This window comes from Haliotis cracherodii, unplaced genomic scaffold (assembly GCF_022045235.1).
Source record: "Haliotis cracherodii isolate W230 unplaced genomic scaffold, xgHalCrac1.p SCAF_3, whole genome shotgun sequence".
NCBI classification, from domain to species: Eukaryota; Metazoa; Mollusca; class Gastropoda; order Lepetellida; family Haliotidae; genus Haliotis; species Haliotis cracherodii.
Genome location: NW_027266286.1, coordinates 21,946,285 through 21,970,252, shown reverse-complemented (window position 1 = coordinate 21,970,252; position 23,968 = coordinate 21,946,285). Strand labels below are relative to the sequence as shown.

Sequence of the window (23,968 nt, the reverse complement as noted above, 5' to 3'; positions counted from 1 at the left end):
GCCATCTTCCGGCAAGAAGCTCGAGTAGGATAGTGTTTTGGTGTGAGGTATGCAGTTTAATGATCTAGTATGAGTGACAACGTGAGGACATCCCATTGACCTAAGTTAATCTTTATGCATGAATACCTTCTCCGCTCATATGCATCTGCTGTTTTGAAATAAGAAATAATAAGCGTGTCAACCCCGTCCCTAAAGGTAGACAACTCCAGCCATAACACTACTGAAACGTACCGCTAATAAAATGTCTTTAACAACATACACAAACTGACAGCCGAAAATGACTCGTTTGTATTTAATAGTTGGTATGTTAACAACGTTATGCTACGTAAGTACGTTTCTTTTGACACGTATTCACTTGTTTGACATGACAGGATGTGACACCTAAACACTCCTAAACTGGCGTTACAATATAGATCTAACTGATTCATGCAATCACTGATGGAATCAGCTGTTTTTGTAATACGTTTTTCATGTTTCCTTGAATAACGAATCATGACAGTGGCAAGAGAAACGTGATGTTTTTTCTAATTTGATCATGTTTTCATACTTTGTTAATGAATCGAAACATGATTCATGTAATCATTGCCATGCTAATTGGTGATTTGACAGGATTAACTGCTCTGTCATGGAGGGAAGCAGACATCACGTCTGGCTATAAAGACTTCACACAATCGCACATTGCTAGTGTCACAGCGTAGGACCTACCACTAGGTTGTGTATATTAAAAAAGTGAGGCTTCATATCTGCGAACATGTCTTATTAACCTCTTCATTGCCTGTTACATGATCTTTTCAGAGAAGTTTTGTACAAGTTTACACTTGTGTTCAAAGTGTCCAAAAATAACCTTTCTGAAAATGTTTTAAAATTAAATTTCATTTAGTTTAATTAAATTTCATTTAGTTTAATTAAATTTCAATGAAGTTATTTTGATTTAATTTTAATTAAAATTATTTTGATTAAAATTCAATTATTTTAATAAATTTTAATGTTAGTGTTTAACATGTTATGCTCCTGTTTTATTCTATGTTTGTTATATCAATGTTGTTTATTTGCCAGCGCTAATGACAAATCCAACATGTTTCCTTGTCAGAGACTGTCTGATCTCATGTTATGAGGACTTTAGCTTCACAGCTGGGGACATTTCAACTTACCAATTTAGCAGGAGTATTGTGATGGTGTGATGAGGACCCATACCCAAAGACACTGCAGATTTTCTTGCATTATTTACGATGAAGGGAGAGCCTAGCATGTCCATTTCCTAGATTTTGCTGATTTCTAGGAGAGTCAGAGGGACTTAAACAACATAGCTCTGATTAGAATGCTATAAAACATGACTATACTGTCACAAACAAGGTGCATTTTGGATAAAAATTAACACTAGACAACAATATACCCTGCTTACAGTGTACTGTATAGCTATATGTGTGGAATATCATTTGTTGGATATTTTGTTACGGTTGAATTGTTTGATAGGCATTTCTTAAAATCAACTTTGTCATTTTGTTACTTTTTTAAATTTTTTTACCATGGTTACTGGTCAATAAGAGATGTCATCAATGAGTTTCCACTGTACGGATGTGTTGATCAATAGTTACACAACGGACAGATGTTGGTGTTAATTGTAACTCACATGTACTAAAGTCAGTTTCTTGCTACAGGAGTTACCTGCCCACGATGCTACGTCACTATGCCCAGCAGCTGAATCCCCTCCGCTATTTGACCGCAGCAAACCTCATCTCACGGATAACTCCACAGACCCAGGTAGGTGTTAATTAAAGCCATCCACAGCCAGCCAACTGATATTAAACTGACATTAATGATTATTTAATGATACAGCATTGGAACATTCTTGTAATTCATCACATACTTTTCTAACTGACCAAGAAGTGTCCCTCTATGGGGAATCTGTGCAAACAGTCCTGTCATAAAATTAGGGTTGTCATTAATTGGAAAGGTTAGTATCGATCTATCGATTCAAACGTACCATGATATATAGATTAATAACAAAATTAGTTATTCTGTATGTGTATAAATGTAAGAATTCTGTCTAGACATGCAATTAATCAACAAAGGCTAATAATGAACTGGGCTGATCAGTTAATTTTTACAAATAATGTTAGCCTTCTTATTATTATATCTATACCGTGGTAGTCTTAAATGTAAAACTTTTCTGTGGCAGTGAATTATTGATTTAGAATCAATATTCATAAATTTATATCGATACAGTAGTGACAATTATAAATGAACGTTGCAATATATGATGACATGGCTGCGTAAAGGGGAGTTAAATGGGGATTAAGTGGCCACAATGGCTGTGTGTCGTAGGGTATTCAGTGATGACCATCTTCCTAAATGTGTCATCATATCAATCAGGACTGATTTTTCTGGCGACAAATGTATTAGGACATTTTCATGATATATCAATTTTTGATAGAACATTGTTTTATCTAAAACAATTAAAGATAAATTTAAACATTTTGACAGTCAGTCAATGAAAATATATTGATCTGAAACCCTGATGATTTCGATGCTCACGCTATCACCCACTGGTTTACCTGCTTGAAGAATCCTAACACCACTGTTGGCTGTTTTTGGCATACTGTGTCGGTGATTTATATATGATTTAGCTGACTCACATTCATCCAAGTCCTTTTGTAAGCATTAAGTGTAGCTCTTCCTGTGGAGATGAGTATACTAGGGCTGGGACGGGTAACTCTGGTACCCGGGTCGGGTGGGTACTGAGTAGGACCCGGGTACCCACAGGACTACCCGGACCAGTGGTGAGTCACGTGATATATTGTTAAATGACAAAAATTTCTAGAACTCTATGGTAACACTACAAGTCAATAATGTTCGCATTTCTTTCTGACTGTGCTTCCATTCCTTCTGACTTTTCATATGGTTGAATAAAGATATAACTTATTTCAACTTCAGTGTATGAATGACCAGATTGTTTAATACATGCATCTGAATATGTTTTGCCAGGGCTGTGCTAAAAATGTTCCCAATTGGACATTTTGAGACATCTCCTGAGACCTACAGTGGGTACCCGGGTAGGGTCGGATAATAGGGAGGTGGGTACCTGGGTAGTCAATTTGGACTCGTCCCAGCCCTAGAGTATACTGTGGTGATTTCCTTGCCAGAGCATCACGCTCTCCACGGACTGCGGCAGTGATGAGGTGAGCAAGGCTCAGGCTGCGGCCAAGTATACCGGACAGCCAACCATCTTCTCCAAGATCCTGGACAAGACTATACCGGCCAACATATTGTATGAAGATGACCAGGTATGTTGACCAGGGTGTCACAGTACGGCTGCCTCATGTATCAGTACATATCTTGATACTAGAGTCTCAATACGATATTTATCATCCCAAACTGCTCCCACAGAAGATATCGCTAGGGTGAGATCGAGATCGGCAAGCCTCGGAGTTTTTCTACTTTTATCAACTTGTGTTGATATATTTAAAATCAAAAGACACTTGGGTGAGATTCTCTATGTCTATCGATATGAACGCACAATGCCATGTAGAAAGTGGTCAAATGTAACAAATGTTACTTTTTTGGGTTGTGTCCTGTCTGGATTCGATCCCACACTGATAGAGTAAGGCACCTAATTGCCAGCACACAAAGTCAGCAATTAAACCCGCTCAGCCACGGAGGCTTCCACAAAAATGAAAGTCTGACAACTGGTAGTCTAGATCACATACTTTGTGCACCCCTCTGACAAGTTTGAATTTGCATGGCTCCCATAGCCGAAAGCTATGAACACACAATGCCATTTAGAAAGTGGTCAAATGTAACAAATGTTATGTTTGGGATAACACTTTCTGAGTAAAGTATCCCAAATATAACATTTGTTACTTTTCTATCAGTACTTCATTTGCTTCATTATGTTTGTAACTCAATGTTCCAAGGGGCGGTCAGGTAGCCTAGTGGTTAAAGTGTTCACTCGTCACGTCAAAGAGCCGGGTCCGATTCCCGACATGGGTACAATGTGTGAAGCCCATTTCTGGTGTCCCCCGCCGTGATATTGCTGGAATATTGCTAAAAGCGGCGTAAAACCATTCTCACTCTCACTCAATGTTCCAAGTGGCCTGGTTGACAAGACTTCAATATGGACACTGATTGGGTTCCTTGGTCCTGAGTTTTGTCTTCTTTGTTTTTGAATGAGCATTTTTCGAGGGAGGAGACTTAACTGACTATAAAGACCAGTTTCCACCCTTGCCGAACTCGGCTGGAATTATGGAGTCTCATTTGGGTTGGACGAACGGGTCTATGCGTCTGGACTTTTGTAGTCAGTTAACGCCCTTGCCTCGGGAAGATGACTATACTCTCTCTCTCCCTCTATTGTCTCAGTGTATGGCGTTTGCTGATGTCAACCCACAAGCTCCTGTCCATTTCCTGGTGATTCCCCGGAAACCTATAACCATGCTGAGTGAGGCAGTTGACGAGGATGAGAAGGTAATATCAGACAGAGGTCGTTATTTATCATTCATATATTATGTGTATCATCACATTTTTCGTGCAGGGGCGGTTGGGTAGCCTAGTGGTTAAAGCCTTCGCTCGTCACGCCGAAGACCCGGGTACGATTCCCGTATCGGGTACAATGTGTGAAGCTCATTTCTGGTGTCCCCAGCTGTGATATTGCTGGAATATTGCTAAAAGTGGCGTAAAACCATACTCACTCACTCACATTTCGTGCACCTGTGGTAATCAGGAGTGAGTGAGTGAGTTAAAATTTGACGTCGCATTAGGGTTACCATGACGTCACAATCAAATGACATCACTAATGGCTCTGCTACTGAAGCTGTTTGCAGTAGTTTTTACACTGAAGTCACTGCTAATTACTGTCTACAAATTGAAAAAGTTGAAAGAATGATGTTGGATGATAAATAAATCTCACCCTCGTGTCTTTTGATATCAAATATATCAAGACTCGTTGATAAAAGTGGCAAAAATCCTCGGCAAGCCTGGGAATTTTTCCACTTTTATCAACTCGTGTTGATATATTTGATATCAAAAGACACTTGGATGAGTTTCTCTATTTCTTCTAATAACAAGTCTTACAGTGAAGTAGCATATCACTTGTCCAGTGATGCCCATGTATCATGTAGGTAGATAAACAGTGGAGTGATATAACAGACAGGATAGGTGATGCCAGAGTTACTTCCCCTTTTCAGCTGTTGGGCCATCTGATGATTGTGGCTAAGAAAGTAGCATATCACTAGTCCAGTGGTGTTCATGTAACATGTAGGTAGATAAACAGTGGAGTGATATAACAGACAGGATACGTGATGCCAGAGTTACTTCCCCTTTTCAGCTGTTGGGCCATCTGATGGTTGTGGCTAAGAAAGTAGCAAAGAAACAGAAGCTCGATGAAGGCTACAGACTGGGTGAGTTGTACAGCTAGCTGATACAGTACTGTTGTCATAGCAACACATGTCTCCACAAGACAGTCATGATGACTCCTATGATCCTGTCAGAACTTAGAGGATATTATATGAGTGTTTACATGATATCATATGTCATACTATGTTTACGACAGGAGTGTCTAAATTCCGATATTTTGGCACGAGTGTCGTAAACAACCATATTGCTGAGTGCGGCGTTAAACAACAAACAAACAATCGTAAACATAGTATGACATGAACATGAAAATAGTGTTCTATATTTTACCGAAGATGTCTACATACAGAAACAAATTGTAGTGTTTACCTATAAGGACAGCATGTTGCAACAGCAGTGGAACCACACTTTGTTGAATGACGTCAACAATCTTCAGCTATGACGTCGTTTCTAGTGTGACGTCATTCTGACCTCACGTCACAATAAGATTCGAATGACGTCAACAATGCCATTTGGATGACGGAAACAATACACTGTAGTCTCATGACGTGACATGACCCTAGATCACATATGATTTTTATGAACCCCGATATGTTTGCCCTCATAGGTAATAATTTCTGATACTGCTCAACCATTGACAGGGATTTTCTGAGCGGGGGATCTGAGTGTGTGTGATTGGTTGCTTGGAGATGTTGTCATACAACTAGTATCCCATATAGCCATGCATGTTCAGCTTCATGTAAAGTTAATAACAGTAAGCACAGAATTCAAGTACACCAGCTACTGTCCTCTGGTTATGGAAAAGTATGACATAGCGATGTATCCCTCGCAAATGTGGAGCAGTATATTAATAATAATAATAATAATAAGTCCATTTATACTGCGCCAGATTCCATTCTCCAAGTTAATGCTCATGGCGCTACATAGTTTTAGCAAGTAATGCTAATGAAAGGGGAGTAGAGGTGATAGTGTTGTGTGAAAAAGTATGTTTTCAGATGAGCCTTGAAGGATGAAAGCGATGGCGACAGCTTAAGATCAGATGGTAGTTTGTTCCATAGCGAGGAAGCGCAAAACTGGAAAGATCTTTGACCAAAGGTTTTGAGATGGGTTTCCGGGACTTGTAACAGGTGGTTATTTTGAGAACGGAGAGATCTTGAAGGCTTGTATTTAGGCAGTAGTTCGGTGAGATATAATGGGGCTGTTTCCATGTAGCATTTGTAGGCCAGGGTTAGAATTTTGAATTCAATTCTGGCTTTGAATGGTAACCAGTGAAGCGACATCAGAGCAGGTGTTACTGGAGTCCATTTGGATGTCTTCGTGACGATACATGCTGCTGTATTTTGTATTACAATGTCATATTGCTATGAATTGGTTATAAGTTTCAGTGTTATGTTGCAGTGATCAACAATGGCAAGCATGGAGCTCAGTCCGTCTATCATCTTCACATTCACATCATTGGGGGACGACAGATGTCATGGCCGCCGGGGTAGAGGACGGTGTCAGATAGGATATTGGGGTGGGGTTGGTCAAAAAGATTTTTTTTATTTCAGGCTCAACACAAACAGAAGAATCTAATAAATATATTCCCATTTAATTGTCGATTGTACCCCTCATAATCTTTGTGCACTATAATGTTGCTTTGGGGTGCTTAGGGATTTAACGAATATTTCCGATGGAACCAATCTCAGATTTGAAGCACTCCTAAAATCTCCAAAAACCAGTTGGCATCACTGTCAGCAATGACGACCCAAGGACACTTTACAAGCAATTGCTTAAGGATCCGCTGGCCAAAAAATTCATAAAAGGGAAATTAAATTAAAGTTAAGAAAGCTATTTTGATTCTGTTACATAATATCAGTTATGAAGAAAACATTTCAAAATATATAAATACAGCAGAAGAAACCCTTTTATTTTCCCTGATACACTTTTCCCTTCTTTTATTTCACACACCAACAATTTTGTGTGAGATCACATAAAAGTTTTATGTTTTTTGTTCATGTTTGTTTTTTAAACAAGACATGTAAATCAAGAGACTTGAAAAAAGTGACCTTACTATATGTGCCTTTATTTATCAGACCCTGCTGATATAGTTTTGAATAGTTTCATGTGTATTGAGCAGTGGCTGAAGTTCCCTGGATTCCAAAGCTCCAAACAAGGTTGATCATGGTGCATGCAGTGTTTGAAGTTTTGTGGCTTCATATAAATGTGTAGCTGTGTAATCGGAGGGTGTATGCTTGTGGCTGAAGTGGGCTACACTAGTGGCAGCATGTCTCTGTGATTGTAATAACTGTATATCCCATATATCCTCCAAGTGATGTAAGAATGGCATTTGTACAGAAAATTAACCCTTTATACACAGAAAATAACCCTTCATAATGTGTCTGATGTACAGTTTGTGTGTCTTGGAAGGGTTGTTTCTAAAAAACTCCCTGTACAGGGTGGGACTACAGGTAGTCACTTGTGTCGCTCACTTGAGTATCTGATCTATGAGTGAGAGAGTGAGTCGGGTTTAATGCTGCTTTTAACAGTATTCCAGTTAAATCACGGTGTCAGCTTCATGTTGGAGGAAAGCCAAAAGTGATGCAGGTCTCAGACGTTTACCACTTGGTGAAACCCACGAGCACGGGTATGGTGCTGACAAACCTAGAAACATAATCAGGGAGAACCGGGATTCGAACCCACAATCATAGGTTTCTGGCGTGCCCAAGGGACATCTAATCTATGGGTGACTGAGAAGTACAAATACCTGGTAGGGATTCAGCCATTTTTCTATTTTCTTTCCTTGATACGTACTGTGAAGCATTACAAAATAAGCAATTGTTTGTAGTAATGTATCTGAAAACATAGACTCAAGCATTGTCTCCGTAATAATCTGTGTGCATTAAGACTGTTACTGTGAGGTGCATGGGGATTTAACGAACCAGTATAAGGATACGTAAACTTGAAATTGCGTTTTTGATGTTTCCTTATTTGTTTACATTTTACAAGTTATTTAGAAGAGTTATGCAGTCCGATATATTTCGTGAACGATTGATTATTGATGATAGTTGTGTTTTATATCAATTTCATGAAATTCTGATACTTTGTAATAGTTGTTTTGTGAGAACAATGTTATGAGTTTGCGAAACAAAAATATCCATGTATATTGATAAGTTTAAGGATTTTTTTAACAGGTGAACTGGCGACCTAGCTGACATTGGCACGACTCAAGTAATTATGATGTACATGGCTGGCACGATGCCTGGTGATGAAACATTCCCATATCTAGAATATAACTGTTATTTGTCTCTGACAGCGCACGCACTGCTTGCCCACCAGTGACCAAGTGAGTGAGTGAGTGAGTACAGTTTTACGCCGCTTTTAGCAATATTCCAGCACTATCACGGCGGGGGACAACTGAAATGGGCTTCACACATTGTACCCATGTCGGGAATCGAACCCGGGTCTTCGGCGTGACGAGCGAACGCTTTAACCACTAGGCTACCTGACCGCCCCCAGTGACCAAGAGCTTCCCAAAAGGAAGGACAGTGGGTTAGCCTATTGGTTAAAGCGTTTGCTCGTCACGCCGAAGACCTGGGTTCGATTCCCCTGGGTACAATGTTTGAAGCCCATTTCAGTTGTTCCCCGCCGTGATAGTGCTGTAATATTACTAAAAGCGGCGTAAAATGCAACTCACTCACTTCCCAAAAGTGATAAACGCCATTTCAGGCTTTTGTCCTTCATTAAGCTGACATGCCATGCTATAACTAAAATACTGTTCAAAGCCATGTGAAGCCCACTCTTCGGCAGGTCCAGCCAGCAGGCGCTTTACTGCAAGGCTATCAACACTGTACCTATTGTAAGGTTATCGTGGGATAAGAATATGATCATTGAAGAGATGTCAAAGTATTTTTCTGACATTAATATTTGACATCAGTAAATTGTTGTCCGGACAAGTTTGTGTTAACGTGTACATTACCATTAAAGAGATGTGTTTTATCGATCTTTTATTTCTTTTATTTCTTTCTGTTTCGGAAGTTTCTAAATATTATCTCTGAGAGAACCAAAAGAAGCAACGTGTCACTTACGCTTCGAGTGAACAGGTCTGGGAAGGGAACAAGCCGTGATATATATGACAAACCACATCAATCCACCACAAGGCATGACAAGGCACGGCACGGCAAGTTACGAAAGCAGACACGCCGTGACGGGCAGTTAAAAGCCACGTTAATCCAGACATGTCATGACAATTCATGACACGATACGAAAAGGCAGACGCGCCCTGACGGGCAGTTATAAGCAACGTTAAGCCAGACATGTCATGACAAAGCATGACACATTACGAAAAGGCAGACACGCCCTGACGGGCAGTTAAAAGCAACGTTAAGCTAGACATGTCATGACTATTCACGACAAGTTATGGCAAGGCAGACACGCCGTGACGGGAGTTATAAGCCACTTAAGCCAGACCTGAAGCTACTAACAAGCCATAGCCCAGCAGTTCGTGCCGTCGCTAAGCCGACAAAAGGTCCCTGTACGAATATCTACATTAACATCGCCATGGTTACCGAGATGAGAGTCGACACGTACCGGCCAAATCCATGCCCCAAAGCGTGCTCAAAGCGCTACATTCTTACCCTGCCTGAGACCTGCATCACTTCGGGCTATCCTCCCACATCAGACCGCCTCCGTGGTCTAATGGTAGAGCGTCCGCCCGGAGAGCGGAAGGTCCGGGGCTCGATCCCCAACCGCGTCATACCAAAAGACGTTAAAAGGTGGTACTTGTTGTTACCCTGTCTGGCGCTCGGCATTAAGGGGCTAAAACAAGGACTAGTCGGCTCGGAGTCAGTATACTGTGTCTGAGTGGGGTATTCATGTTAAACTGTGGCATGGTATCTCAGTGAGCTAGCACTATACATCGGCATCAGTCCGGACTAGTACAAGCAGCCACACACACTCACACACACGTGCATGCACGTCGCTATATAAGTGCAATAATCTTGGACGCGACGTTAAACCCCATTTCATCTTACCTCTTCCCACATCAAGCTGACTCGACCCGTGAAGATCCGGGGTAGAATAGGTCTTCAGCAACCCATACTTGCCGTAAAAGGCGACTATGCTTGTCGTAAGAGGCGACTAACAGGATCGGGTGGTCTGGTGCGCTGACTTGGTTGATGCATGTCGATACTCATGATGTCAATCACTGGATTGTCTGGTCCAGACTCCATTATTTACAGACCGCCGTCATATAGCTGGAATATTGCTGAGTGCGGCGTAAACAACAAACAAACAAGATGGCACGCCATGATATAACTGAAATACTGTTCAAAGCTGCGTCAAACCCAGCTCACCCAATCACTCACTCATTCTGCGACAACGGTATCCTGTGATATTGCTAACCGTGGATACCCCGGTGTAACACACTGACAAGTGAACTCAGGATAAAGAGAAAAAAGTGTTTATTTTGTATGGAATGCAGGCATTTGGAACAAACAGAACACATGACCGATATTCAGACATCGTATAGGTTAGAGAACGAGGCTCCGAGGTTTAATCGATCGCTGAAATGGTCAGTTGAGCCCCAAGGCTCGGAACACGAGGATCAGATGTCGAATCGTTGCAATGGTCAGGTTTCAGTGACCATTTGAACGATTGAACATGGAACCTGAGTGTTGTAACCTATTTTTAACTATGGCCAACATTCAAAGAACCTTGCACTAAGATGCTTAAAACAAGATTTTTTGAAGAACGCTATTATAATCATATTCAAGAACTATGCTTAACTTCTGTTCTTTTGTCGTTTAAATGCGACGCGTCGGTACCAGCATCTCTACTAAAACGTCTCATTGAAAGTATAAAAAAGTGTACATGGACAAGCTTGCACTCATTATGACTTCGCTATGTTGATATGCCTATTATGAGCAATCATACCCTTGATGAAGAAAGGGCGATTTTAACGAAAAGCCACCAAATCACGTACAGAATTAGAGAATAGCATACCATATAACCATAAACTAGGCATGGTGATATCTATTTATAAAGGCTAAACGTCAAAATCTGATCCACGTAACTATAGAGGAATAACCCTAAATTTCTAAATTGTTTGAAAAACATTTATTTTATAGAAGAACTAAATGGATCAGTAAAAACAAATCTGTTGTCCCAGATCAGCTTCAGTTTGAATTCAGAAAGGAACACGGAGCCATAATGTCTTTGTACACTCTATTAGAAAGTAAACAACACTATGTGAATACTCACCTCTTTGTTTTCACTGCCTTCTTAGACAACGCACAAGCTTTTGGCAGGGTGCGGCATAATTGTCTTTCCTATATGCTAAATCAATCTGTTTTGGTGTTACAGGCAGATTGTTTCAACTTAGCAGGCAAAGTTACATAAAACAGTTCTACTTTTGTCATCAATGAAGGTGATGCGACTAGATGTGTAACCTTTAAAACAAGGTGTTGGTCAATCGGATACTGAACTACTCACAAATACAGTAAACTACGGATATAACGAACTCAAAGGGACCACTAATTTTAGTTCGTTATAAACGTAGTTCGTTATAAGCATATATATAACATAACTACAGCAATTAGTCGGGACAAAAAAGTAAGTTCGCTATATCCGTCAGTTCGTTATAAGCGTGTTCGTTATAAACGTAGTTTACAGTATACCCGTTCACAAACGGATTATCTATTAGTGTTGACGTTAGTAAATATGACATTGTCTAAACCACATGAGTCCTTCCTTGTGGCCCTGGTAGAAGACTTTCGGTAGCTTTCGGTAGTTTTCGGTACATACATCGCTGGTCCGAATCCCGCTCGAGACACGGTTTCGTCATTCGTGACCAACTCGTCCCAAAGCCGATGTAGGTTACGGAAACATGCGAGTGGTGACGAATGGGTTTTCGTGACATTGGTCAATCATCAAGGTAAATTAAAGGGAAAAAGAAGTTCCGTCATTACCAAGTGGTGTTTAACTAATTAATTCAGTTAATTAATGCACGATCGAGACAAAGGAGCCATGGTTTTAAAGCTGTTGGGTAATGGTATGTAGATGAGATGGCAACAGAGGAGCATTTACTGAGATGTATTGGAGCAGCCGGTGTGATCAATAATGGCTGTATCGACTGGGATTGATTTAGCGATGCTGCCTAGAGAGAACAGGTACTCGATACACAAGTATACACTGCAACGCCATTTGTTATATTGTGAAATAATAGCCTTATGAAAATATCCCTGAAAACTTCGTCACTTAGCCTTTGCTTCCCTTTTGCCGAATGCCATCTTAACGGAAGGGAGTTAACTGACTGTAAAAGCACAGTTTCTCTTTCTTCTGGAAGATGCCGACCCCATCATCCTAGACTAAAATCTAGTCTCTGAAATGAACATATCGTACATAAAAACAGTTGTTCAGTTATCTTAATAAAAATATAATAAAAAGGAGCCCAGTGACTCTCTTCATTTTCAGATACTGCAGTGATCTAGACTTGCCAAATATTATAGACTTGCATGGGCTGTATTTGATATATATTTGTATCAGGGTCTGCAGTGATCTAGACTTGCCAAATATTATAGACTTGCATGGGCTGTATTTGATATATATTTGTATCAGGGTCTGTAAGACAGACTACCATCATCCGTTTATTGTTAATTATCAGTTCCACGTCACATCCATGACAAGCAGCGACACCGAGGACATCTGACAATAAACATGTTTGTTTGTTGGTTAACGTTGCACTCAGCACTATTTCATCTTTATGGCGGCGGTCTGTAAATAATTTAATCTGGACCAGACAATCCAGTGACAGATATCACTAGCATCGATCTACGTATTTCTGATACGATGACATGTATCAACCAAGCCGGCGAGCCAGACCATCCGATCCCCTTAGTCGCATCGTACAAGCATTTCCATAACCATTAACTGATGAGAGGTAATACAGTAACGGACACTACTGCCATATATCAGTTTAAAACCCCTAACCGTCATATATACCAATTAGCACAGAACTATAATGCATATTGATAAACAAATACATGTATAAAGTTTGTGCATAGTGTCATGTTCCCGATGATTGTGAAACATCTATATTGTGTCGTTGTCATCTGTCAGTGTATTTATATAAACACATGCAAAACAGCAGATACTCGCTGAAAACGTATGTAGAGACCATCTGTCCCAAATAATGACTTTACTGAATGACGCGCAGATACGATCCCCACTCGTAACATTAATGACCAGTACAAACCAACCAAACTAACACGGGCACCCAACAAGTTGTACCCAAGTATAAACAAGAGCTATCCTCTAGTCACATGGCAGTGTGGTAAAGTAGGAGAATGATCTGCGGTTACCCACAACAACCAGATGTCTGCAAGTACAAGGACCGTCAGATACAGGGATCAGACATCAGAGTCGGACCTATGTAACACGGGCACCCGACAAGTTGTACCCAAGTATAAACAAGAGCTATCCTCTAGTCACATGGCAGTGTGGTAAAGTAGGAGAATGATCTGCGGTTACCCACAACAACCAGATGTCTGCAAGTACAAGGACCGTCAGATACAGGGATCAGACATCACAGTCGGACCTATGTAACACGGATATCAGGTTTACAGCATCCTCTGATTAATATATAATACATTGTTATTTGATGCGAATCTAACTATACTAACTATAGAAATAGTTGGAAATAACTGTAATCAATGGTTATAAGAAATCTGACATCAAACAATAAACAAAAAACAGTACATGCATGTCTGTATTGTACAGTTGACGAAGATAACCGCTTTAGAATAGATTTAAGTCAATAACAGCTATATTTCTAATTTTCTATACCTTAAAAAATTAACAACAGTGTAAAATAACTCATAAATACAATACAACCAAGTAAAACAGTATTGTGCAGTTGACGAAGATAACTGGTTTAGACTAGATTTAAGTCAACAACAGCTATATTTCTAATTTTCTATACCTTAAAAATTTAACAACAATGTACAATAACTCCATAATACGATACCACCAAGTAAAACAATATTGTACAGTTGAAGATAACCGGTTTAAAATACATTTGAATCAATAACAGGTATATATATAACTTTCAAAACAGTGTAAAATAACCTTTAAGTACAATATAACTAAGGGAAATAGTATTTTACAGTTAACCGGTTTATGTATTATATCGCTTGTGAAAAACGTTATTTTAACACCATCATATATATGGATGCTAACTTGTTCTGGATGGGACGTCGATCCTTTGAGCAACTGGGTAAATATTGTGTACACCTCGCCCGACAGACGGAGAGACGGGGATACAGAGGGTTTACATTAGACGACAAATAGGCAACTGGGGCGGTAGAGAAATGGACGGTAGACAGGTAGACAGACGCACATTTATATACAGGTATATATAAAGAGTGCATACACCAATCACCGGATTGGTTAAACAAAACAGAAATACTCGTTGTATAAAACCAAGGACCCGTTCCACAAAGCGACATTAGCGCTATGGTAATATATGGAAGTTATGTCTTACATCTGAAATCGCTTTGTGCAACGGGGCCTACGACGGCATGGATGCGTTTGCTCCTGAGACAAGTCACATATAAAGGATGAAGAGATGAACTATCATTTAGAAAAAATAAGCTTATTCAATCTAGTGGATTGTGAAACCCAGTATGAAACAGCGTGAAACAAGTGATGTTTGTAACGTCATCACTCTGGGGTGTCATGTGATACCAGATGGCCATAAACTGACACAAAATCTCTGGTTTCAGTTGAAACAAGTTACGACCCACCCACAAAGAATCCTAGCTTTGCAAGTGTTAAAATATATACTACGATATATGTAATACTGTTGTCCTATGGAAGACTTGTTGACAAGGCATATAAACTATCAACTAAACTAGTCATATGCTATACATTCTCTAACAAAGAGACAGATTCGTTTGTTAAAGCAGACCAGTAAATATGCATGACTAGGCGGTATACATTGAAGACATGGCCTGTTGTGTGGCCCTGAACATGTATGACGGCGGCAGCAGTATCAACCGGAAACGACTTCTTGGACACGGCTTGAGCCAGAAGCAGGAGCTTCACTACCGATAACCAGGGCTTGTTCCAGCTGGGCTCTGAGGTTATCAGGAATGTCATTCTTTATATGGACCTTGACCCACGGCTTGCCTGTAGAAAAGAAGATCAACAATTTTAGTTTGTTTGTTTATTTGTTTATTGGTTAACGCCATACTCAGCAATATTCCAGCTATATGACGGTGGTTTGTAAATAATCTGGACCAGACAATCCAGTGATTTATATCATGAGCATCGATCCACGCAATTGGGATACGATGACATGCATCAACCAAGTCAGCGAGCCTGACCACCCGTCCCATTAGTCGCCCCGTACGATAAGCATAGTCGCCTTTTAAGGCAAGTATGGTTGATGAAGACCTATTCTACACGGGATCGTCACAAGTAACGTCACATTTTCCCGGGGCAGGGGAGTTAACTGACTTTAAAAGTCCAGTTTCCACTCTTGCCGAACTAGGCTGGAATAACTGGGCTCGATCGTAGCGCCACCAGTGGCTATTACGAGTTATGTCCCTTCTAAGCCTCTCCTAAGGACCAATCAGATTCAGCCTCTCGATTCACTTGCATTTGTTTCAACAAAATGGCAGCGCGCAGGCAAGACGATCTGATCGGTAATCAATATCTATATTGTGATAAAACGGGTCTTGCACCACGAAGTGCATCAAATCACGTCAGGACATTGATAAAAAAACATGAAAAGATTTGCAAAATATCTGTTGACAACGAGTTGACGGTGCACATTCTTTGCAAATCCTGCAATCGACCGAACTCCGCACGACAGTTTACGAACCGGATTTCGATTTCGTTGCGCGATTTTGATTGGACTATGATATATACTCGTAAGTCCAGTCACAATACCAGCCTAGTCCGACAAGGGTGGCAACTGGACTTTTAAAGTCAGTTAACTCTCTTGGCTCGGGATTATGCCCACCACGACAAGCAACTCTGGCCCCAGAGAAAGGGTTCCCTGTCAACAATATACAAACGCACCTTTTTCCACCTTGTCTCCAACCTTCACAATGAACTCAAGTCCCACGGTATAGTCAATGGCTTCCCCAGCCCTGGATCTTCCCGCTCCAAGTTTTTGTGCCACAACTGCACAAGCCATAGCGTCAATACCGGTCACATATCCTGTGGGAAAACAGCAAAACTTCACGTTATCATAACCATAATAATCATCGTAGTCGTCATCATCATAAACCTTTAATATTATCATTATCAGCAGCAGCAGCTTTCATTATAATCACGTCATCATCTTAAACCTTTACATCACCATTATCATCAGCAGCAACAACAGCAGCAGCAGCATCGTCATCGTCATCGTCGTCATCATCAACCTTTACATTACCATGATATCATCAACATCATTATTATCATCATCGTCAGCTAAATTATCACCATCATCGTCCTCATCAAGAGACTTTACATCAGCATCATCATCATGGTTAGCTTCATTGACATCCTCAACGTTATCATCATAAGACTTTACATCAGCAGCATCCGAATCACCACTATCACTACCAACACCAATCATTTCCTCACCATTAATATAAACATTACTTCGGTGTCATGTTGTGTTATTATCGTTAGTCCACAACAAAGCTTCGCTGTACCTAGATTGTATCATATAAGGACCAGTATTGTCCGATAAACCAATCACGATCCGCTAAATATGCAAATGAGATCTCCTAGCAAGAACAACGTTTAAGCCCAATACATCGGGGCACTGTCTGCTTGATCGATAAATTATTGACTAACGTTCCCAATAGATTTAGAGGTTTCCTAATATATAAGCGTTCTTGAAGACAACCCATGCTGCAAATTATTTGGCACAATCTGAAAGATGGACGGTTCACTGTATTAATACGCGGTTTATGGAGAACTTCTTTCTCTAGATCTATATCTTGTCCGACTTTTAATCGCAGTTTTTCTTTATCGGTGCTCACACTATCACCCACAGGTTTCCATGACGACTAACCCACGTAAAAGACACCAGAACTGTACCTGTTTTTGGAGAGAGGAGGTCCACGGTGGCAGGAGCCTTCGGCAGAATACTGAAGACATCGGCACCGCGCTTGCACAGAGCGTCTGCCGTGGCGGCTTCCACTCCTTGAGCTTTCACCATAGCGCAGAACTTCGCCAAAGCCGAGCCGTCAGTGAGCGTGTTCATGATTCTACGGCGACCTTCCTCTGAAGAGGTCGCTTTGCCTGCAACTCTTAACAATTCTCCGCCTGCCAGAAATAAATTGTTACAATGTAAATGAACTGTCAAGTGAGTCAGTAGGTGATGAAGGGTGTGGACATTGACTTATTAAAACTTGATTACCAGATATACGGAAGCTCACCTTTATTTTTGAATTGACACTTGAGTGAGGATGTGCTAATTTTCTTTTGTCTTATTACGGTAAGAAGATTTCACATATTTATAATGAACATTTATGGATTGTAAACCAAAGATTGCTTTGAACAACAAAAAGATGATGTTTCGCCCCCAAAACACAAAGATACATCTAATCAGACGCAAATACTTCTAGTAAAAAATAGACCCACACATTTTTCGAACTCAAACCAAAACCTTTGCCTCTACTGTATTTTAAAATAACCAAAAAGTATCAATACAGATAAAACATGTGGCAGAACTGTCGTTCCAATATTTACCATGTAATCTTTAAAAAAATGTTACATTTCAATGAATTGAACTTATAAAATGACTGAGCATTTGCAGGTCGCCTGGGGTCACGTACCCCTTCCTGGTCCCTAGAGTGTTAGAGGTCACCTTTAGAGGCTATTGTTTATACAAACGTGATGCGTAAGCAAACTTTAAATAGAACTGAGATATTTTGAAGGAATCTCGTAAAGAGCGCTCGTGATATATCTACCTAACGCTGTGACCAGATCGACGAGATCATCGGGGCCGTTGCCTTGGAGTGTCCAGATCGATTCGGCCACCTCTAACGCGTTGCCAACCATTTTGCCAAGTGGCGAGTTCATAGTTGTGAGAAGTGACACCGTCTTTATTCCGAGACCATTGGCGGCCCTAACCTACAAACACACAAAACCAGCATTAGTATTATCCACAGGGGGGGGGGGGGGGGGGGTTGGGGGGGGGGGGGGGGGGGTGTATAAGGGGGTAGCCACACACACCCTTTTTTACTTCAGATGACATTTTGTATGAAATGTATTGAACTAATTTTGAAAGATTCACAGCTGAACTTATATACATATCGGATATGAGTTAGTGAGTTTCAGGGAACGCCCTTTCTAACAGTATTCCAGTTATATCACAACGTGTAAGCTTGATGTGGGAGGAAAGCCCGAAGTGACGTTTACCACTTTGGTGAAACCAACGAGCAAGTGTATGGTACTGGACCTGGGGACATAATCAAGGCGTACCGTGATTCGAACCCACGATCAAAGGTTTCTGACACGCCTGAGCGAATGTTTATGTCAATCTACCGTTGAACCTCAATGTTCTCAAGGGTATGGATTTTGTATATGGGGTGGGGTGGGGTGGGGTGGGGTGGGGTGGGGTGGGGTGGGGTGGGGTGGGGTGGGGTGGGGTGGGATGGGATGGGATGGGATAGGTGGGGTGTGTGTGTGGGGGGGGGGGGGGGGGGTGGGGGGGGGGGTGCGTTGGCGTGTGGGTCTTTGAATTTTAATTGAATAGAAAGGTAAGTAACATTTTTAACAAAGACATTGGAGTGTCGATAGCATATAAAGCACAACGTTGCATCGATGTTACCAATATTCATATTTAACCTGTGATCAATGTATTGTCAATGACCAATTCCGAAGCATCGATTGTTCGACCAATCGTCCGCCAGCCTATCTGTGATGTCTCCAGCCCTACTGGTACCACCAGTCATGTGTCAAAATCATCGTACCTTCGTATCTATAGAAGTACGTTTTGGCTAAACACCAAGTGTATCAGTAATGATACAAGTACAACTGCTCGTTGGAGTGAGTGAGTGAGTTGATGGGTTTGACGCCACTTTTAACGGTATTCCAGTTATATCACTCTGCACAGCGAATCGCGGCGCCTTAGACGACTGGGCCACCCGTGCCCCCTTGGAGTGAGTGAATTGGGTTTAACGCCGCTTTTAACATTATTCCAGTTATATCACGGCGAAAGCCCGAAGTGATGCAGGTCTCAGACGTTAACCACTTCGGTGAAACCCACGAGCACGAGTATGGTGCTGACAAAGCTAGAAACATAATCGAGGCGAACCGGGATTCGAACCCACAATCATAGGTTTCTGGCGTGCCCAAGGGGCGCAACTCTGCAAAGCGAATCGCGGCGCCTAAGACGACTGGGCCACCCGTGACCCTCTGCTCGTTGGAAGGATAGATAGATATAGGTAGATATGAAACGTCCAAGCCAGAGAGTACGGTAGAACATGTCAGGTCAAACTCCTGTCACAGGAGTGTTATCTCAGTGTTCTCCTTCAAGGTCATCCATATCTCTCATAACCTATTATTATATAAACCTCATTCCAAGCGATAGCGTTTACGAGCGGTGCATAGTCACGAAACTATCTCGTAAGCTATAGTCTGATGAGCTTATCAAGATAGTGTATGTTTGCACATGCTGCAAACGTCTGATATCTAATGTGTGCGGAATACGGTCCTGAAAATCTGCCCAAGCGTTGTTTGACCTGCTGGTATCTGCGCACGAACGCAGTGACCCACTGCCACACAGCACGTCGTATTTACTCCCACCAAACCGTCAGTCATGACCCGCTGCCTTACAAGGTCATTGCCTCGACCTCCAATAATTCCACACTTTCACTAGATTAACGATCGTCGTGTCGCTAAGATCTCTGTATCAGACACTATCCTGTCCTATCATCTGCCAACACTATTAAGTCCTGCCATCTGCCAACACTATCCAGTCCTACCATCTGCCAACACTATCCAGTCCTACCATCTGACAACACTATCAAGTCCTGACATCTACCAACACTATCCAGTCCTACCATCTGCCAACACCATCAAGTCCTGCCATCTGCCAACACAACAAGTCCTGCCATCCGACAACACTATCAAGTCCTACCATCTGCCAACACTATCCAGTCCTACCATCTGCCAACACCATCAAGTCCTGCCATCTGCCAATACTACCAAGTCCTGTCATCTGCCAACACTATCAAGTCCTACCATCTGCCAACACTATCAAGTCTTCACATCTGCCAACACTATCAAGTCCTGCTATCTGCCAACACTACCAAGTCCTGCCATCTGCCAACACTATCAAGTCCTGCCATCTGCCAACAATATCAAGTCAAACATTATCATGTTCTACAAGTATCTAACACGACTAAGTTCTTCTTTTCGCTAACACTATCAATTTCCACCATTCGCTAACACGATCAAGTCCTACCATCTGCTAACACTATCAAGTCCTACCATCTGCCAACACTATCAAGTCCTACCATCTGCCAACAATATCAAGTCCTATCATCTGCCAACACTATCAAGTCCTACCATTTGCTAACACTATCAAGTCTTACCATCTGCCAACAAGATCAAGTCCTACCATTTGCTAACACTATCAAGTTCTGCCTTATGCCAACACTATCCAGTCCTACCATCTGACAACACTATCCAGTCCTGCCATATGCCAACACTATCCAGTCCTACCATCTGACAACACTATCAAGTCCTGCCATATTCCAACACTATCCAGTCCTACCATCTGACAACACTTTCAAGTCCTGCCATCTGCCAACAATATCAAGTCCTGCCATCTGCCAACACTACCAAGTCAAACATTATCATGTTCTACCAGCATCTAACACGACTAAGTTCTTCTTTTCGCTAACACTATCAATTTCCACCATTCGCTAACACGATCAAGTCTTACCATCTGCCAACACTATCAAGTCTTACCATCTGCCAACACTATCAAGTCCTACCATCTGCCAACACTATCAAGTCTTACCATCTGCCAACACTATCAAGTCCTACCATCTGCCAACACTATCAAGTCCTACCATTCGCTAACACGATCAAGTCCTACCATTCGCTAATACTACAGAGAACTATCACCCCAGGCACTATTAAGTCCTACAATTTGCCAACATTATCCAGATTTGCCATCCAACAGTAACAAGTCCTACTATTCGCTAACACTATAAACTACCACCATGCTCCAATATCTACCTCCCGTGACAACAATGCTGGACACCTTTTAAGGTGCAACATGTCATTTTAGTTCAGGTAATATTTTAACCGTTTACTGGAAAGTTTAAGTCAATAACTTTAAACACAAGTATAAACAATTGTTACACTTATCAACACATATCTCGTACTGACAACTGTTTCCCAACCGGTTATCATCTAAATTGTTGATCGTGTCAAAACTGTCCGATAAAGTCAAAATGTCCCTTAACAGTGTAACAATTTAAGATTTGTACATTCTATAGATGATAGGTTTAAAATATGAAACATAATATAACGATAATAGCAGTTGCATTAGCTAAAGTCTTTTCTGCCTTTTGCTCAACATCTTTAGAAATAATGTTTTTAAAGTGATCCTTTATGGTTCTACTGTTTCTAAGATTTGGTATATTTGATATTTTTTTTTATCAAACTTCGAGCTGTTATTTATGAACGGAATCAATGCCCAAATTTTATAATATTTTGTTGATCTAAATACAAAACACCAACTTTTGTTTACTCGTAATGGTTTATCATGCACACAATGTCAACCAACCAGTTTATAGGAGTTTCAAATGACATAAAATTTAGATGAACCTAGAAAATCATAATTTGTGTCAAAATCAACCTTAATTTGAAAAGTTTAACAACTCTTTTAATCTCAGTGAATAAAGTTGATAGAAAATATGACCTTTGCTCTTACCAACCAAAATTTGGCGACGAACATATTGAAAATATTCTTTTACGAGATTATAAATCATGACCTGAGCATTTCATAAATAACTATTTTATTATAATAGGTCAATCCAAATAAAGGTTATTAAGTTACGCTTTCCAGTAAACGGTTAAAATATTATGAACTAAAATGATATGTTGCTTCTAATAGGGCCCCTCCACGGTAGTCACGCAAAGTAGATAGTGACAACCGACCTCAAATCAATGGTAAATCATACCTGATTATGAAAAATACAGTTTCAAAAGACAATGAACTACAAAAAGGTGATAAGGAAAATCACCCAAACTGAAAACTGTCTCCACATAAAACTAAATGAAACAAGGAAAGACATGTCCTGAATAGAACTTTGCTTAAAATTACGTTCCTCAGGGCAATCAATGTCAAAACGCCAAAAAATAATTCGGAAAAAAATGGAAAATAAATACACGAAGGGAAAATTAATAATCAAATTCTTGATTCTCTGTAGGCAAAGATAAAGGTTTGAACAGAAAGAAATTAAAGTGGGACAAGGAAAATAATTTCATAAAACAAAATAAACTGTTCAAATCTAATGAAAAACAGTATTACAGTTTTAAATTTTTACATTTTGCTGCAAAATCACACATCATTGTGACTGGTCCTCAGCAGGAAACAGAAAACGTTCTGTTTCCCTTTTCAGGCCACACGACTTCATCCAAACGAAGGACTCGGCAGGGTTGCTGATTTTCTCAACACACTACACATAAACTCGATGCAGTGCTCGTTCAGATAGTCTCTCCTTGAAAAACTGAGTCTGGGCCGACTTGATATGGCACTTTGCTTGGTTGACACTCATTTCTGTACCGTCCAGCAGTACAGAACCATCAACATAATCAACACCGACATTGAGGTTATGTCTCACATCCTTGGCTCGTTTTAGAAAACTGTGGAATACCTTGTTGTCACCATGAGTCTTGATATGCTTCCCAAGGGGATCATCAGACAAATATATGTGTGCAAAAGCGCACAAAACAATTTTGTCATGAAGAGCCTCCACATTAATCAACCACGCCCTCCCATCATAATTGGTAAATATAAACGATTGAGGGAAGAGCAAGGGTGGTGGGATCTATTATTTTCCTTATTTTGGTGATCCTGGCACAGTCAGGCTGGTTAGGCTCATCATCAGCTCAGGGCCCTCTCCCATCATCATCATCATCATCATCATCATCATCATTATTATTGCTGCAATAGTTGTACGTATAATGCAATTGTAACCTAATAGTATTGTAAATATCGAGATGTTGTTGCAGTGGTAAAAATGCCTTTGAAAGAAACCCTTTCCATTAAGTCCTACCATCATCTCTGCCAGCTTCCGTGCCGTGTCAATGTCTTTGAGAAAAGCCCCGATGCCAAACTTAACGTCCAGCACTAAAGCATCTATCTTCTCTGCAGCCTTTTTGGAGATGATCGACCCTGTATCAACAGTGAATGATTAGGGGAGCTTGGCTTAAAACGCTACTTTTGATATAAACTGCCCGGCTAAAGAAAGTATAAACCCATGTTTGATGGTGGCTAAAAATGAAACAAACAAGAAAAGGTTCTTTGATGGAGAAGTATATTTGAAAAGGGTATCATAGTTGTGTTTTGAACCTGATGTTCAATGTTTCTGCGATTGTATTCAGCCGTATAACG

General features: G+C 40.7%; 2 protein-coding genes across 9 annotated transcripts in view; one reads left to right on the top strand and one right to left on the bottom strand.

Moving 5' to 3' along the window:
• On the top strand, positions 1 to 8,697 carry LOC139474205 (adenosine 5'-monophosphoramidase HINT1-like). Of its 7 annotated transcripts, none has more exons than XM_071257109.1 (6): positions 1 to 47; positions 1,659 to 1,761; positions 3,144 to 3,284; positions 4,357 to 4,461; positions 5,321 to 5,393; positions 6,745 to 8,697. In XM_071257109.1, exons 2-6 carry the CDS (start codon positions 1,675 to 1,677, stop codon positions 6,834 to 6,836), a joined length of 498 nt encoding a protein of 165 aa, XP_071113210.1. In that variant the 5' UTR covers positions 1 to 47; positions 1,659 to 1,674; the 3' UTR covers positions 6,837 to 8,697. The 7 variants fall into 7 exon arrangements, with proteins under 7 accessions (XP_071113210.1, XP_071113211.1, XP_071113214.1 ...); XM_071257110.1 differs by having other exon boundaries at positions 19 to 81; XM_071257113.1 differs by having other exon boundaries at positions 35 to 104.
• Positions 8,698 to 10,770: 2,073 nt separating this feature from the next.
• LOC139473718 (thymidine phosphorylase-like) overlaps positions 10,771 to 23,968 on the bottom strand; it is a 40,466-nt gene continuing 27,268 nt past the window's right edge. For both annotated transcript variants that reach the window (XM_071256437.1, XM_071256438.1), the window contains 5 exons: positions 23,631 to 23,749; positions 18,300 to 18,462; positions 17,425 to 17,652; positions 16,411 to 16,551; positions 10,771 to 15,513 (listed from right to left, as the gene is read on the bottom strand). In XM_071256437.1, coding sequence (XP_071112538.1) covers positions 15,377 to 15,513; positions 16,411 to 16,551; positions 17,425 to 17,652; positions 18,300 to 18,462; positions 23,631 to 23,749 — 788 coding nt within the window. In that variant the 3' untranslated portion in view covers positions 10,771 to 15,376. The remainder of the gene's footprint in view (positions 15,514 to 16,410; positions 16,552 to 17,424; positions 17,653 to 18,299; positions 18,463 to 23,630; positions 23,750 to 23,968) is intronic.